Source organism: Melospiza melodia, chromosome 8, assembly GCF_035770615.1.
Source record: "Melospiza melodia melodia isolate bMelMel2 chromosome 8, bMelMel2.pri, whole genome shotgun sequence".
Taxonomy (NCBI): Eukaryota; Metazoa; Chordata; class Aves; order Passeriformes; family Passerellidae; genus Melospiza; species Melospiza melodia.
In genome coordinates this window covers 23,899,184-23,916,531 of record NC_086201.1, presented here as the reverse complement: position 1 = coordinate 23,916,531, position 17,348 = coordinate 23,899,184, and the positions used below count along the sequence as shown (strand labels likewise).

At 42.5% G+C, this 17,348-nt stretch overlaps 1 protein-coding gene across 1 annotated transcript in view; it reads right to left on the bottom strand.

The window, feature by feature from the left end:
• PPP1R1C (protein phosphatase 1 regulatory inhibitor subunit 1C) overlaps positions 1-17,348 on the bottom strand; it is a 41,139-nt gene that overhangs the window by 9,843 nt on the left and 13,948 nt on the right. Inside the window, 2 exon segments of the mRNA XM_063161386.1 lie at positions 9,811-9,871; positions 11,656-11,693. Coding sequence (XP_063017456.1) covers positions 9,811-9,871; positions 11,656-11,693 — 99 coding nt within the window.

Genomic DNA, 17,348 nt, shown 5'->3' with positions numbered 1-17,348 from the left:
TTAAATGACAAATCTTGAGGCTCATTTGAGGCTACTTTCAGTCAAAAGGCTCACTGTTAAATTATTACAATGAAGACTGTATGAGAGCAGCAAAAATCATGTTCCAAATGCCTGGCTACTTTCCAGTTTGTTCTCTGAGACATTGCCTTTCCACTTTCCATTTTTCCCTCTCGGAATGCCTTGAAGCAGCACTGGCCCCTTACAAGTCAGGGGAAGGAGCTCCTTGCACAGAAAGGCTTTTGTTGGCCCTCCACAGGCTGGCCAGAACCTGCACTGGAGAGAGGGGTCAGCTTTGCCATGGCTGAAGGGGCTGCATCTCCCACGTACAGTGGCCTAAAGAGTAAACAGAGAGGTTTCTGTTGCCCCAGACGACCTCTCCTGGTATGGAACCATCTATGGAACCACCTTGTTCTGCTGGTCCTTCCCTCCCTTGCCAGCCCTCAGACTGCAGAAGGCAGCCAGTCTTTGGAGCTCACATGAAGAGCAGGAGCTCCTGCAGTCAGCCATCAAGGGGTGGCTTTAGCCTTTGGAAAACCAGAAAATATTTCTTAGCTGATTCTGTGGAGGATGGCTCTTGGTCAAATACCCCAGAACCTTGATCAGAAAAACATGCAGAGGTGGCTTCCATGTCAGTAATGAATCCGGGCAGCACTGCAAAACTCTCCTCCTCACGGCCCCTGTGCTGCTCTGACCAGGCAGCTGGGGCCAGCAATCAGGAGAGGATTAGAGCTTTCCAGCTGACACTTTTCCATCCCAATTTTTCACAGCTAAAAGACAGGCTTAGAACTGCTGGTAAGTGTGCTTGAATTCAGTGCAGGCAGACCTTCAAAGGTGCTGTGCTTTGACGGGTCCTGGGAAGCCTGTTAGATAGCCAGAATCTCCTCTGAAAAAGCACTTGTCTGGAAACCAAACCTTACTGGGCAGTGTGTTCATTTGCTGGAATTGCTAAGCCCTCACTTTTGACATCAGCACCACTTTCAGTCAGGCAGCTGTCTGCCTGAGAGTAGGTCAAAATCATAGCACTGGCAGAATTGTTCCCTTATGTCAAAGGATTACAGTAATTCCACCAAATTAAAGGCCACATTTTCAAACCTCTAATCAGCTGCTCCATAATAACAGAAGTCAAAAGCTCTGCTACTGTCACAAACTATGTCTTAGAACTCACTGGCCTCAAAAGTTAGTGAGTAGCATTTTCTAAACACAGCTTCTTTAAATTAAACCATCTTACACTTTCACAGGCAACTTCTGTCATTCTTAGGATTAACCACATGCTTCTCCAGCCCATGTGTCCAGTTGGAGCCCCTCTGTAGCCTGACTATCTTAAAATAAGCTAGGAGGCTAAAAGTGGGAAGTCTTACAGCTAGAAAATCACATCAGCAAAGACTTACGAAAGCTGATGCTATAGACAGCATGAAACAATGCTCGGTATTTCAGCTACAGAAGGTAAGTCTGTTTAGAGGTAGGGACAAGCCAAATTTTAGTTTTACAGACTCAGTATACTCAATTTAATTGGGGAAAATATAGACAAAATATAGAAAAGGTAGGCTCTCCTCTAAAGGTTTAGACACATTCAGATCACAGTCATAGATTCTGTAAAAATTAGTTTTTTACACTTCTTACTTTAGCTCTTGCTAAGAGTGAGTTGAAATAAAAGTCAGGCTCTAACCACTCATTCCACTGCTGGAATGCAGATGAAAGGCAGTAATGATCTCACAGGTTTTAAGTTGAAATTAGTCAGATTTGATATCATTCCACTCCTTGTAACTGTTCTTTCCATCCAAGAGTGGAGCTGCACTAGGAGTCACTAGAGGGAGCCTGCATGCCAAAAATCCCACTGTTTTTTTTTTAAAAACTCTGTACTTTCAGATTGCGAGGACATTGGAAGCTGAATTTACATAATTTCTCCTCACTGCTGAAAAAGCCAGGAGAAGGCTGCCTCCTCCCTCTGGCCCTGTGGGAGCTGGCCAGTCCCTGGGTACCTGGTGCTGGGGCAGAGGCAGCCCCTCTCCCTGCTGCTCTCTGGCAGTGTCTGTGCTTCCCCTGCTCTCCCTTCCACTCCTTCCGTGGGGCTCATGGCTGCCCCCAGTCCCAGCTGAGCTGGAGAGGTGCCTGTGGGTGTCCTGCACCTCACCAGGTGTGCCCTGTGTCCCTGTCACCTGGAAAGATGCCACTGCAGGGAGTAGCCCACAAACCTGCAGCATTCCCAGGGCTTACCAGATGTGTGTGCACATTTTCTGCTTGCTGTGTGCCAGCATACACAGCAGAGGTGCACCCTGAGCTGGGACAGCCACAGCAAACACTTCAGGGGAGTGCTTTCCTTCTAGATCCCACAACTCTTTAATTGTCTTGTCAGAAACAGTTACTCTGTAAATTGCTCAGAGCCTGCTAAGCATCTCCTCTGGCTATAAAAGATCTGTGGAATGACACTGCTTGTTCTCAGGTTGTGTGAGAGCTGAAAAGCCTGAAGTATCCTCCCTCCTTCTGTTTCAAGAGAAACCAGCAGCTCCATCAGATGAGAGCTTTTAAACAACATCCTGCTGGCCTGTGCAGCTCACAGGAAAATGAATCCCTTTGCAGATCCATATGCTAGCTGCAGTATTTCCTGTGTTTTTCTGGTCACAGTCACACACATAATTCATGTGAGCACTCAGTGCTAGCTGCAGGCCTGAAAGGATGTGGTTGAAATCTTCAAGCTGCTCGTGTTCTTGTCTCCATGCCAAAGCTCTGGAGGATGGTTTTGGGAACTCTGTGTTCTTGCTATACTGGGCAATGTTGCATCTCAAGGGGTGAAGGAAGGGAGAAATTATGGAGGGGAGAAGAACCACATGGCCTTCTGTAGAAAATTTTTGGGTTTTGATAAATTCAAATAGGCATCCACTTCAAAAGGAAAAAAAAATTAAATACTAAAAATCCCTACCACAAGAAACCCAGCACAGATGGTCCCTAAAAATCAGAAGCATGGTTTCTCTATGTTTCTCTTAGCTTAACCACAGAAATAAGGACCAGGTTGTTCAGAAACAGAGACGTCACAAAGCTAATGTGCTACTGGGACCTTGGCTCGGGTCAGGGTGAAACCTGAAGCAAAGAGCTAATGGCAAGCTACTGTCCCTGGAAGAGCAGCTTGTGGCCAGCAGCCACTCTCATGGAAATCATTGCCCTGGTCCCAGGAGGAGCAGAGCAGGTGGTGAGAGCTGGGCTGGTGGCTGTGAGCCGGCACCCCCTTGCACATGCCCACAAGGAGCAGCACAGCTGATGGAATCGTAGCTGAAAGGTCATGGGATGATTTTGCTGTGTCAGGCTGATGCCACTGCTCAATGCACAGTGCTGCCTTTCATGTTGTACAAATTCACTATTAACCTTGAGCCTGCCTGCAGTCATTCTGTCTTCTGAAAGCTTTGACTTTTGGAGGGGTGGGGATTTTTATATCTGAAATTTGACTACATGGAGAGGAACCGTTAATAGACAAAGAGGGGCTGTAGAAATATGCAGTGAGGTACAAAATGCAGGGAAGGCTTTTCTTTTTGAGGGTAAATTACATGAGACAGCAGCCGGCATACTGTGGGGACTTTTTAGAAGTACACTATTTAGAGAGGTACCTGTGTATGTACACAATGAACCTACCTCCAGAGCACCCCAATATGGCCTGAGCAAGCTCCCCCAGGCCCCAGCCATGGCCCTGGCAGTGCTGCAGGAGGAGCGTGCTCTCCCCACTGAGCCAAGGCCTCACTCCCTGACGGATGCACTTGCCCTCACTGCGTGCACAATCCTGCCCTGCCTGCCTGGGAGATGGCAAACACTGAACAGGAGCAGCACTGTGCAGTCTAGGTCTTCATCCTGCCATCTTGCTTGGGATCAAATTCCAGATTTACAAAGCTTTAGATGAAACAGAGGGGCAATTATTATTTATTACAGTAGGGCTGGCTGCAGTCAGGGTCTGCCATGTGGCTTGGTTGTTAACCTCCAGCATAGAACATACAGCAAGGAAATAAAATTTAATGCCCTGTCAAATGGCTGACTTCATAAGAATCTTACATGTTCTCCTATAAAAATATTATCTTTTCTTCAAAAGCTGCTTCAATTCAGAACTCAACACTGCCAAAATCCTTGTAATTTCACTATAAATACATCTTGTAAAAAAAGTAACCAGAACAACACATGCTGCCTTTCCTGGGATTTCTACTTTACATTTTAAAACACGTACTATGTCTCCCATATTTTTGTTCTACAGTATTTTATGTTGCTAGCTTTTAAAAGGTTTTTAATGTTGTCTGTTACTGCTTAGAAACAGTATGATATTTACACTGCCTTGTATTTAATACAACAATGCTTCATAACACTATTTTCAAGTCATAAATGCTGTTTCACAGCAGTTCTCTAAGATTATTTTCGATCATAAAAATAAAGTTGTACCTTTAGAAGGAGGCCCCTTTGGAATTCATTGCACAAGATCAGAAGGAACTGTATCAGATATGTGGATTTCACACTGAGCCAGATGTGGCCAGCAGAAATACTCCCCCAGAATTTGGCCTGTGCTGGACCACACGTGGTAATTTAGGGACTGACATTAGTGCTCAACACAGCCCTTTCTTCTTCACTCCAGGTAATGGAGGCTGTAACACAAACATCCCAGTTTTACTCTGGAGCAGATGTCAAGCTTAGTCTCCACTGGACACCTTGGTCTCTCTGTAGGTGCTGCAGTATTTGTTGCAGCCAAGGCCAGAGCCATTTTGAAGCAGAAGCTGCCAGCTGTGTGAAATGAAATGTATTCAAAGCTGCCAACAGTAGGAAATTAAATACAGACAGCACCAGTGTCTGCCAACGTGTTGGGCAGTACCATAGCAGTGGCAGCCAGCTGAACTTGAGATGGCAGCAATCTGATGTATCCCTGTCACCAACTCAGTGATTCACTAATTAATTTAACTTTCTATTGTCATCATCCTACTGTCCAAGCCTGAGGAAGGAGAGAGAAGGGTAGAGAGAGGGGGAAAGAGACCAGGCACTAGAAGGTAACATCTTGGTAAAGATAGCCAGGGAATTCATTCAAGGCCATTCTGCATCAAGTGGTGTGGCTGTATCGAGGGGCACTGACACAGATGTGGATAAGAACAGTATTTAAATGATGAGAACAAGTAGAACAAGTAGTTTGGGAAACAGAACTGCACCTCTTGTGACCAAGTTAGGGACAAGGAAAAAGCACAATGATACAAAACTGCAGCATAAATCTTCTATTCCCTGTTCTTCAGCAGATCCAGACAGTTGTGGGCCTTCCACCCAGGAAATGAAGTGCATTGATGGCATTTTGTGCCATCACAACACATGAACAAACCAGAGCAGTGCACGTGAAAAACGAGGCAGAGCTTAGCCTTCTGTAACCCAAGAAACAACTTACTGAGACAGATTTTCTACTTAAAAGGAATGTGGTGGAGAGCTGGTACTACCAGGCTAAAGAAGAGATGTTCCACCAGGGACATGGCAGCTCTGCTAAGGTGTTAGAGGAAAGAATCAACCTCAGGAATTGCTCCAACCACTGGACATTGCCTGGTTTTGTGCAGTAGTCCTTGCCCCCTGCCCAGTAGTAATCACAGCCATTTAGCCTACTGGAAAAGGAAAGAGGTCCAAAGTACCACTCAGCACTGAGAGGATAATGGAAAACCATCCCCATCTTCTGTTCTGGCCACATGACTGATGCGCAGCACAATCATCTTTGAAAAAGGATCATCATTGGAGAATTGGAAAAATGCAAGAGGCTGAGTCAGTGACTCACACACATAAGAAAAGTTTGACTGGGCTCCAGTTCAATTTGTGAGCCTGGACTTGATGTTCAGAAGTCTGTGTAAGATGCCTGATGTTACAGCTAACATTCATTTCTTAAAATTAAATTTAAGCCCATGTATGAAGTAGAAGCAAAAAAAGACATGGTATTTTTGTTTCTAGAATAGTGGGATGTTTTGTGTTCTTACACTGCTGTGCTTAGTTAACACTGGAAGCTCTTTGCAGAGTTTGCCATGTAAAAAGATACAAGTTTTTGTAGTGACTGCTAAAGCCTTAGAAACTTCATTCTTGTGCCACTTGAAGTAAATTTAGCCTGAGATTTTTGTTCCACAATGATTCTCATGGGCTCCAAACTCAGTGCTTACCATACTAACAATAATCTTTAATGTCTCCAGACTCTACCCACGTTTGTTGTTAACCTTCAGTCACAAAGTAATGAGATGCATCAGACATCGTCAGGCTGGCCTAAGGGGTTGCAAATTTGGATGAGGGCCACACACTGTACTAATTGCTTCTAATAAATTACATATTTCAGGAGGGACATCATGATTTTAATCATTTATTCTGCATGTTGTTTCCTTTGGAGAGAAGAACAAGCAGGCACTAAACCAGCAGAGCATCTGAAATTCATGGCAGGAGCTAGAAAGAGCTCATTTAATATCAACCATCATTGTAAGTACTAGAATTATGCATGTATCAAATCCCTGGGTCTGAACACTTTGGGAAAAGCCAGTGAGTTCTGGTTGTTTTAATGACTCAAACCAAAATAATGTCTTTGAAAGTTCCTTAGATTTATAAGAGCTCTGATTTAATCCCATTTCAAATCTTGTAGCTGGGGCCTAGCTCAGGAAAAGACCTTTGTTTTTATGCAAAGAAAAATACATTAGGAGAGGAATTTAAAGCATTTATTTCCCAAAAGGCTGAGAAAGAAAACAGTAAAATGTATCTCTTACTTGTGTGGGAATGACTTTCATTATGATTTGATGTCTCCTCATTGCAAAGTTGGTCCAGTGAACACAGCTACAGTAACTCTCTTTAAAGCCTGATGGAGTTAGCAGGATCTTGATCTGATCTAAACAGCCTCTAGCAGAGTGAACTAAGATGAGCGAAGTTTTCCTATTTCCCTGCCCTCTAGCACATCCAGGCCAGTAGACTCACGGCTAATGAAATCCTCAAATCACTTGGGAACCTGCACTTCCTTCACAGGGGTTGTTTAAATAGCCACTAGTATTAATAGCAATAGCTGGGAGATAATGTGGGATTTGGGACCTCCAGGGAGCAATGCAGGTTTGGGAACAGCTCAGGCTGTCTCCTGTTATTCTTTGTAAACCTTGCTTCCTGCCACTGCCCTCTGCATTTCCTTCCAAGGATGAGCTGAGCTACCAAAGCAAACATGACTACCTGGGTGAAAGGAAACCTGCCTGAGCACGAAGCATGCCCTGGCAGGGAAAGCTGCAGCTCTGAGACTCAAAGGTGCTCTTCTGATTTTTAAGTGAGACACCAAGGAAGCACCTTTACCTGGGGTGAGTGCAATCCTGCACTTCTGCCTTGGCAGTCTAAGATGCCTTCACTTGGTCCCTCTCTATCTGGAAGGGCTATCATCCCATTTTAGACTTCTCTGGCAAGTGTGAGGGTAAAAAATGAGCCTCCAGCAAGACTTCCAGGGGCTCCTCTAGCCCACCAAGCAGAATGATGAAGACATTTCTAAAGATGCTGTTTGTGCTTTGAGGGGTGGATGGACCTTTGTGCTAAAACAACTGAACATCTACTTTGGAAAAGGATCAAAGGATTCTTCTTGGTTTTGTCATACAGAAGAAGAACAAGAAGCAGATTAGTAAATAGGAAAAAAAAGGCCTTACACATTGAGAACTGACTGGAAAAGATTGCCCAAGGCAAAAGTGGTGACTATTCAAATTGAAAAACATTCCTGTGGTTGTTTTTATGGTATTTTTCATAGGGAGGTTCAAGCCAACCTTCACACTTGAAGAAGACCTTAAAGAATGAGAAAATTTGAAGTGCAGGCATAAAAGCACACAAGTAACAGAAGAAAAACTGGCACAAAGAGGGGAACTATAGGTGATGAATGCTCAGTTAAGATTGCTGCTTAAGAAAGAAAAAAACTATGACAAGAGGTGAATCACAACATACAGAAAATAGAATGGAGTCATTTGATGCAATCTTCAGATACTGAATTTTGCAACATTGTATGCTACATACCAGCATGGAATTCAACACTAGTGAGGCAGGTTAGGAAAGAAATATCTATGAAAGCAAAATGGAAAACCTCTTTGACATCCATTAGGTTTGGTAATATAACACTAAGAAGCACACCATGCCCAGCTGGTATCTGGTTGGCTGGCTGAGTCCCTCTCCAGATTACTACTTAAATCAATAGCTCTAACATTGATTTTTCCAGCACACTGTATTCCAGTAAAAAGAACAATGCTCTGAGATGAGTCAGCTATTTGCTCTGTCTGTAGGAACTCTGCTGTGTTTTTGTTTAGGAAAATAAAAGCAGGAGCCAAAGTACACAGAGATATACAGTAATAAGAACCTGCCTGTTGCACTACATTTGCTACAGCTTGCTGCAGCAGCCACAGCCCAGCCTGGAGCTAGAGGAAGCTTCTATAATGATGAAACTGAAATATTTGGGGATGGTCTTAGAAAGATAATAATGTTGAGTTTTAGTTTAATAAGTGCAATGGCAGAAGGAAAAAATATGTCCCCATATATATCAAAGAATAGAATCACAGAATCATAGAATGGTTTGGGTTGGAAAAGACATTAAAGATCCCCTCATTCCAGTCCCCCTTCCATGGACAGGGACACCACCCACTAGACCAGGTTTCCCAGAGGCCCAACCAACCTGGCCTTGGACACTTTTAGGGATGCTGAGGCATGCAGAGAGGAGAGGAGCCATGAGGACCTGTTTTACACTGCACTTCATTTGCACAGCACGTAGTTTAGGCTTGCAGAGCAGAATAATACAGCAGTGAGAGCAATAGGTATTGCTATCCATGCAAAGCATTTTCCTTCCAGAAAAAAAATTAAATTGAACGTCATAAGATTATTTATAATATCCAGTATATGAACTTCAGCCTATTTTGACAAACAGAGTCTTGTGTGGCAGCTGTGATATTGAGTGATATTTTATTCGAGGACAAGTACTAGAGAGCTGCAGCTACAGAATGAGATACATAGAACTGACTGATGTGGTAGATTGCCTCGTGACAGCAGCAGTATTTCACACAACTAATCAGATATCCCAGGTAATAAACTGTGTTAAGCAGACAAATGGAAATTTACATATTCATTATCTATCAAGAGACACCTGGCAGGATGGCCTTTAGACTGCAGTCTGAAAATAATCCTGCTCTGACAAGTGTCAATCAAAGTGCTGGTGAATCACCTCAGATCTTGCTCCACTGCAATGACCATCCAGTCAAGTTCTGTTCAGAACTACATAAGAAGCAAGGCCTAAATGTAGTTATTTTGATGCCAGGTGATATTCCTGCTGCTTTTGAACATATTCCTTAAAAGCATCCCTCAAAACTTTTATCAAGACTACTCATTTTTCCTTATTTCCCAAGAAAGTCTTCACACACCCTACTGTCACATACCCAGACCACAGTTTTTGTTGTTCTCCTTTTCACAGCTGCCTGGAAATGAGAGGCAGAATATGGGGGAGTGGTTGCAAATAAGAAACAGAAAACTCTACAGGGCCAGCACCAATAGAATTTACATATTCAAAAAGCTCTGTTCACAGCTTGGCATTGAATTATCTGTTATAGCAAACTAATCAAAGCATAAAAACTCTTTTTTTTTTTTTTCCCTTGCACAAATAAATTTGCAACTGCAGCAGGATTCAGTGCTGAGGATGGAGGGCTGGTCAGCCCCGGGCAGGTGGGCAGTGAGAGCAGAGGGTGAGGGCAGGGATGGCCGGGCAGGACCCTGTGGCAGTGCCCTGGGTCCCCCAGCAGAGCCGCCCCGAGGCAGGGCAGGGCAGGGCAGGGCAGGGCCGGGGGGAGCTGACAGTACCTTTGAGGGCAGGAGGGGTGAAGACGCTCTGCTTCCTCTGCTTGGGGGAGGCGCTCTGCGACTGCAGGGACAGACAGAGAGGACAGTGAGACACGGCACAGACAGAGCTGTCTGCTCCTGGCAGCTCCCTGCGCACCCACCTGGGTGCCCTCACAGAGCTTCTGAGGAAAACACACCGTGTACAACTGATGCCAGCTCCTGGGCTGTCACGTACACAGGACAACTAAGACAAAAACGTGTGTTTAATGGACAACCTTTATGACTCCCAGGCAAAACAGACCCCATACTACTGAAAATTACCCTTCACTCTATACAAATATTGTTAAACATAAAATTAGGATAGCCTGTGCTTTTAACAGCCTGTGTAATTGATTCTCTTAAGGCAAATGAATGTCCATGTACATTAAGATAGTTGCAAGGTTTACATTAGCCAACATTCCAATTACAGTGTAATCAGTGATTATGTGCATGTGTAAGGTACTACTGAAATATTACTATACACATTTTAATATAAATAAGTGGAAAATCCCTTCCCCTATACCTTTTCAATGTGTTCTATTAAACCCAAGATAATAATTTCAGCAGCCAATCACTCAGCCTTTAACTGAGCCTCATTTAAAGGCTGCATTAAGTTAAACTTTGTGTGGCCCCAAAATTGCATCTATGCACAAAAGATAAATTATTCCAAAATAATGGCAGTAAAATTCACATAGAGTAATAATAGTATTATTTTATTATACCAATACACATAAAGTAATAATGGTATTACTACATTATATCAATGTTTAGTTAACAAAAACTAACTAGTATATTCAGTGCTAAAGCAGAGCAGCTTTTGCAAAATGAAAGCAGCTAAATTGGTGTCAATATTATACCAACATGAATTACGTCTACATAAAAAGGACAAAAATACTCATAGAGTACACCTTCTGCTAGCTTTGGAAGACATAAGCACCATAACACACTCCTAACCAAAAAGTTAAGGAAAAACAGTGTTTAACCAAGCTTTTTTCCCCCCTCTCATTTTATCAATTTCTAGTTGTAGTAATGATGTTGCCTTTACCCAAACATTTTCTAAAAATGCCTAATATATACACCATGAATTTTAATCAGATCTATTTCTTCATGGAACATTTGAGACATGTTTCACACAAGTAAGGCTAATCCTATTGACTTAGCTTATCACAGTGGATAGAATGATAACATTTATAAATAAAATATTTTTTTCTTTGGAAAGAGAAAGCTATTTATAAACACTATGGGATAGCTTGGTGAATCTCATGCCAGTAAATCTTTACATGTTTGCATTGGAGTTCAAATTTGAACCAATCAATACCTCCTGCTGCTATTTAAGGTGCTGCCCGCTGCTCTGAGCAGTGGGTGAAGGAGAAAGAGATCAGGGAATTGCAGGAACCGTGCAAGGGGAGGTTAGAAAATGAGATCAGAGGAGCCAGCTTTCAACTCTTGTGCAGACAACATGACTGCACTGCCTGCTGTAGGCTTGACAAGTGATGGGCAGAGTGGAGAGGAGTTTGTGCCCAGCAGTGAGCTGCAGATCCACAACATCGCTTGGGTGGGGTGAGCTGGCAGGGCCACCTTGGCCGTGCTGTGCTTTGACAGGGCATGGCAGCAGGCAGAGGGGAAGCTGGCCTCTCCCAGGTCCCTGCTACAGCTTTACACAGCCCTGGTTTGAAAATGATGGTTCTTAAAAAGCTGTGTTACTGCAGATGGCATGACAGTGTAAATAAAAGTGTCCACCAAGATGAATCAGTGAGTTTCCAAGAGTTTTTAGCAATATAACTATTTTAACAAAAAGTATGTTAGAAAAAAAATAAAATCACTTACCTCTGCCTGTGAGATGGTTGTTCTCTTCTCGTCTTTTTCTAGAGAAAAACATTTGAAAAGAGAAAAGTTAGTACAGAAGCGTTTCTCAGGGCTAACATTTGTAACTCTGCCATGAACCTACAGCACTGCTGTAAATAAGAACTTGACCTTCTAATTTACAGCTTTTCTTTCTCATTTGTGTGTCTCAGAAAGCCAGAGGCCCTGATTAGCATTTAGACATAAGCACTGCATGTGCAGCACTTAACTCCCATTTTTGTCTGTGAATAACAGTGAGCAATGGAGTTCCTTGAGCAGCAGGTCCTTTGTCCTGGCTGGCAGCAGGGCCCTGCAGCTGGGGCTGTATCAGGGTACAGAACTGCTTTGCCCAGGCACTGAGATTTCTTCTACGGCTGGCAAATGGTGTGAAGCAAACCCACAAAGGGTTCTACTGCTCTCAAATAATAACAAGAACCTCCCTTCAGGTAAGCTATTCATATACCAATACTGGTGCTGAAAAGTGCCTTGCAGTAGTATGTAAAATTAACAAAAAAAAGCTTACCAAAGAGTGATCTTTCACCTTAAAAAATTTATGACATTACCAGACTGAAACTTTTCCTGAAACATTTTACTTTTGTTGCCTTAATTTGCTTTAGACTATATGTATGGCAGAATTGGCAGAACTTGAGGCTTCTATTAAAAATAAGTGCCTGTGAGAATCTGTATGAACAACTATGATTGTATGACACAGAGGAGGCTCAAGGTTCTTCCTAACCATGGCACATAACCAGTTTTTGTATGAGCTAAATTATTTGGCTGCTGTTGTCTTCATGTGGTTAATGGCCAGAATGTATCTGTCTTCTGCTAATGATTTAACAAATATTTGACAAAGATCATGCAGGATATTTAATACACAATAGTTTGGAGTCCTAAAATAAAATGTCACTAAAAATATAGACATCAATCTCTCACCGTTGCAATGGGGCTTCTAAAATTTTCCACTAGCAGATTTCAGTGTGTAATTTTCACTGATCTGTGGGACAGATCTGTAACCACAGGTCTAAGCAAAGAATTGGGCCTAGGCAATATCATTTAATCTGATTTATTCTCTAGATATTGGCCTCTTGTGGTGTGCTGTGTATGAGGGGACAAGCCAGTCCATGCAGCTGGATAGATCACATTCTCTATTGCATTCTTTACCATTGTCTGTGCATCTTGCAAACATTAATTGATTTACTAGATTTTTCAATATAAGTATTTTCCATTGTGTCTCTCTGAAAGATATTCAAATCACTAATACTCAGGGTTAAAAAGTGTAGTTGAAAACAGGGCTGATTACTAAAGCATGATCCCACAGATACAGAATTAGACAAGACAATCAGGAGTTTCCTGCCATTGACATTTGCGTGAACTTTGGCAAGGTCACTGATCTCCTCCTGGACTTCCCTACCTGTAAATAAGTATAGCAATGTCTATTTCAGTATAGAAGTGTCTCTTCCAGCCCATAAAACACTTTGGGCTACGAAGTCAGGCTGGTTAAATGGGTGATTATTTATGTGCTTGTAGCCTTTCTTATTGGTTGCAAACCAACAAATCAATTAGTCAACATTAGACTTTTTTTATTATTCAGGATACTGGATTTAGCTTAAATGATGAAACTTGAATAAATCAGGGACTTTCAGCAAAGAACAATGAAGACTAAGTTACGTCCCATTCCTTCCTGAAAATCTAAATTTGCCCAGATTAAAATAATATTTTGTGAACCCAAGCTGATTCTTGCATAAGGAACAAGATGAAGGAAAGCTGGTTGGAAATGAAGTTTGGGCAATGGCACATTTTGGCACGAGTTTCATTTTGAGACAGAAGGAGAATCACATGCTAATTTTTGACAGGTGTTTTGATGGATAAGACTCAATCAAGAATGTAGATTTTTAAGGAGAGGTGACAAGGAATGGGAACAACGGAAGCCTAAATCTCAGAATGCCATACAGAATGCCATAGACTGAGGCAGAGAGGATAAACAAACAAACCCTCTATGTATAGAGGGTGAGGAGGAAAAGAAAGGCAAGGGGAACATGGAAGGAAGATAGAAGGGCTTGTGAGTAACTGAAGTAGCAATAAGAGACAGGAACATTGTACCCAGAGTAAAAGGGGAAATGTAGGGATGACAGAGAGCAGAGCTGGAGTGCAGTGTGGGCTGGAGCTCAGTCAGGAGTTCTCTGCCTGGCCATAAACTTGGAGGCATCTTCATCTTAACTGAAGGATTACATTAATAATTGTGTGAACACTCTTCCTTGGACAAAGAGGCATTTTCCAGTGTAACTTATAATGCTTCATAAAGTTACCTTATAACACAGTTTAAAATAGTAATGAAAGCATGTTTTTACAGCAGTCTTACTAGGAACAACCCCCCAGCCTAGCTGATCTAAGAGCTGAGCTCCTGCCCTCATCTGAAGGCAGAGAGGAGCCCAGAGGAAGGAGGCTGATTGTGGCTGGAATGAAATCTGCTTGGTGCTGCAGATCCCTCCTTCATGGATCTTCCCTGCTGTGCAAACATCGTGTCCATGCTGGGGGAAGCTCTGTGGTTGTTTTAGAGTGAGATCAAAATTCATCTGCCCTGCTTGTCCCCCTGGACAATGTTAATGCACTCAGAGCAGCCACGCAGGGTGAGAGGTGACCTGTTTGGAAGGAGCTGCCCTCTGATGTCACCCGTGGGCTCTGCAGAGGTCTCATCCAGCAAAGGCTGACCTCATCCAGCTGAGTACCCTGCCTGCTGTCCCCTCAGCACGAGCAAATAAAAGCCTTTTCTGTGGGGCTTCAGTCAGGCACTGGAGAAACAGAACTGGTCAGAGAGGCCAGTTTTTACACAAAAGAAACTCAGTAAGAGGCTGGTATAATTGTTGGAGAAAGCTTCTCATAGATAGTTTGGAATTTTCTTTGGGAAAACATAGCTGAGCAGATAAAAATCATATGGGGTTGATAGATTTGGACTCAGGCAATTTTAGAAACTAAAACCAGAAAATAATCCTTCCTTCTCCTGCCATTTAGTGGCAGAAGAAGATGAAATTTTCTAAAAATTATCTTTCAGTCATTTCACATTTCAATTTTTCTATCAGTAAAAGAAAATAAATATTTTTTGATCTTTCAGTTTACCTCACTGGTGTTTGACCACCATGATCTGTATTAATCATTGGTATTTGTAAAACAAGCTCGCTGAACTCTGATTTAGAAATTGACTGACATAATGTTTGTTTTTTGTGCTATCACAACCACTTTTCCGTTCTTCTAGAAGACATAACAAGATCAAACAGTATTTAATGTTTTCTTTTTGCCAGACTCCTAACTACATATTGCCACATCAGCTAGCATCTCATTGCTTTTTACTAAACCGCTGAGGTAGGAAAAGGAAAAAAATTCAGAAAAGACCATCCTACAAATGCTTACATAGATAATTGTTTGATTTTTCACTTGCTGGATTTTATTTGCCAGTGTTTATCAATGAGAACTTGACTACGGGTTTAGATGTCATTACATTTAATTACAAAGAAATATCCTGGTAAGCCCTCCTGGAGTGAGTTTGTGTTTCTGAGAATATTCCCATTGCAGAGCAGCTCATTAGCTGCCGAGTGCAGCTGCTGTGGCAGCTCTGCTCCCTCCTCACTGCAGTGCTGACAGGAGAGAGCTGCTGCTGCTGCATCCCACTCGCTCATCAGCATCTAAATTACTGCCTGCCCCTTCAGGGAGCACTAATAACAGGATTTGTACAGCAAGCATTAATGAAAACATAGGGCAGAGAGGAATTTGCCATACACAGAGGCATTTGCCTGCCTATCTGCCCTGTCAGGAGCTTGCAGCTCAGGTGTGTATCTTGGGCAAGGTCCCACTCTGTGCTGACAGCGCTGTCACCACGGGACCTCCTGTCCCTCTGTCCCAGAGATCATAGCACAGCTTTTCCCAGCTAGCTCCTGTCTGTAACCAGCCCCTCATACTTCATTAAAATACTGCAGGCCAAATGAACCTGCTCTTTGGACATTTACATTTTTTTCCCAGGTAAATCAGTTTTCTAAACATTCCTGTATTTTCCACCTTCAATATTCAAGTAGTCATTACTAGTACTGAGAGTAAGGGCTGTAATCTCTTTTGTTAGACTAAATCCTTCCTCATGGTGCTCAAAGTCAGCCACTAAATGAGAAGAACAATCATTGTTTTCCTCCTGATGCACACAGCAGCATCTGATCCAAACATCTCTGATCATACAGAATCTAAGAATCAACTTTAAGCTGCACAGCCACAAAAATATGAAATAAAACCACCTTTCACAGCTACACAGATCAAAATTTCTTTAAAACTTGCATTTTGGTAAACATAATCTATTTTGGAAGAAGCTGGAGACATTACAAACCTCAAATGTGAATCTGAATGCATTTGTTTACATCACATGATTCTCAGAAAGGAATTATACTGCCTGATTCACCACCTTGTTATTCCAGCTTCATGCCAGACTCATGGAAATCAGTCTCATTTCACTGGCATGAAACTGGAATACAAGAGTGATGAATAAGATCTGCAGCTTTACCACAGAGCAATCATGAATTATTACAAGAAAGGCCATCCTTCTCCTAAGCATTTTTATTCCAAATTTTTCATACTCTCTCCCTAAAATACATGATAAAGATTAATATAAGACAAATTCTAAACAAGTACCATAAATCAAATATAACTTCTCAAAATATATTTTGAAAGAGAATTAAAATTTTATTATTTTCTCCCTTCTTAACAAGTACTTACTTTTCTGCCTCTTGTCTTGGTGTTGCATTTCTGCCTGACTTTGTGGCCTTCCGTTTGCTTTCAGCTCTGTAAGGCTTTATTCTGGCTTTGAATGACCAGACATAAAATGGGTTTTGGGGGAAAAGCTGTCATGAAAAGAATAGTTCCACACAGAATCTTCTTTTTCTGAAACACGGGAGGTCCTGTCCTGCTCCATGAGAGAGGGTCAGGTGAGCAAGGCACTGGGAACAGAATTCCTGAATGTGAAGTCCTGGGTATGGGGGCGATTCCAGAGCTGACAGGTCTTCCCAGAGAGATAATCAACCCAGGGAGAAACATGTATGAAATAAACATTCTGTTTGGACAAGTAATGTAAAGATTTGCTTTAATTCACAATATAAACAGTGCTTGAAGATATTTTCTTCTAGTTGCTTTCTAAGCAGCACAAACTCCTCTTTGGTGAATAAAATAGAGCCAACTTCCAAAGAATGACTGACTAAATAAGATTAACCAGGAGGAGGTAAGCACTTAGTTTTCTCTTTTGATCTCTCAGATGGGACATTTTCTGGCCCAAACAAAATTCCCTGACTAACTTTCCAGGAGTGACTCTGAGCCAAACTTTTCATGTAGTTTGCAGCTGACCATTGTGAACTCCTGGCATCAGAGCTGGGAGGAGCCCCTGGCAGGACCACAGGGGGTCACTGAGGGCAGGAGCTCTGCATCAGGGTTTGCCTCCACACTGCTTCCAAACTCCCTAAAATTTACTCATCCCAAAGAGATACCACTTATTTAACAGCCAAGTATTTCTGTTTCCAGCAGGACAGAGTTGAGCTCAATCAGGAATCTGGGGTGTCTGCTATGGCCTGAGCCTTGGCAAAGAGAGGAGCTCATCAGTGCCTGGCTCTGTGGGTGTTAAGGGGAGCTGAGGGGTGTTACAGGCACAATGAGTC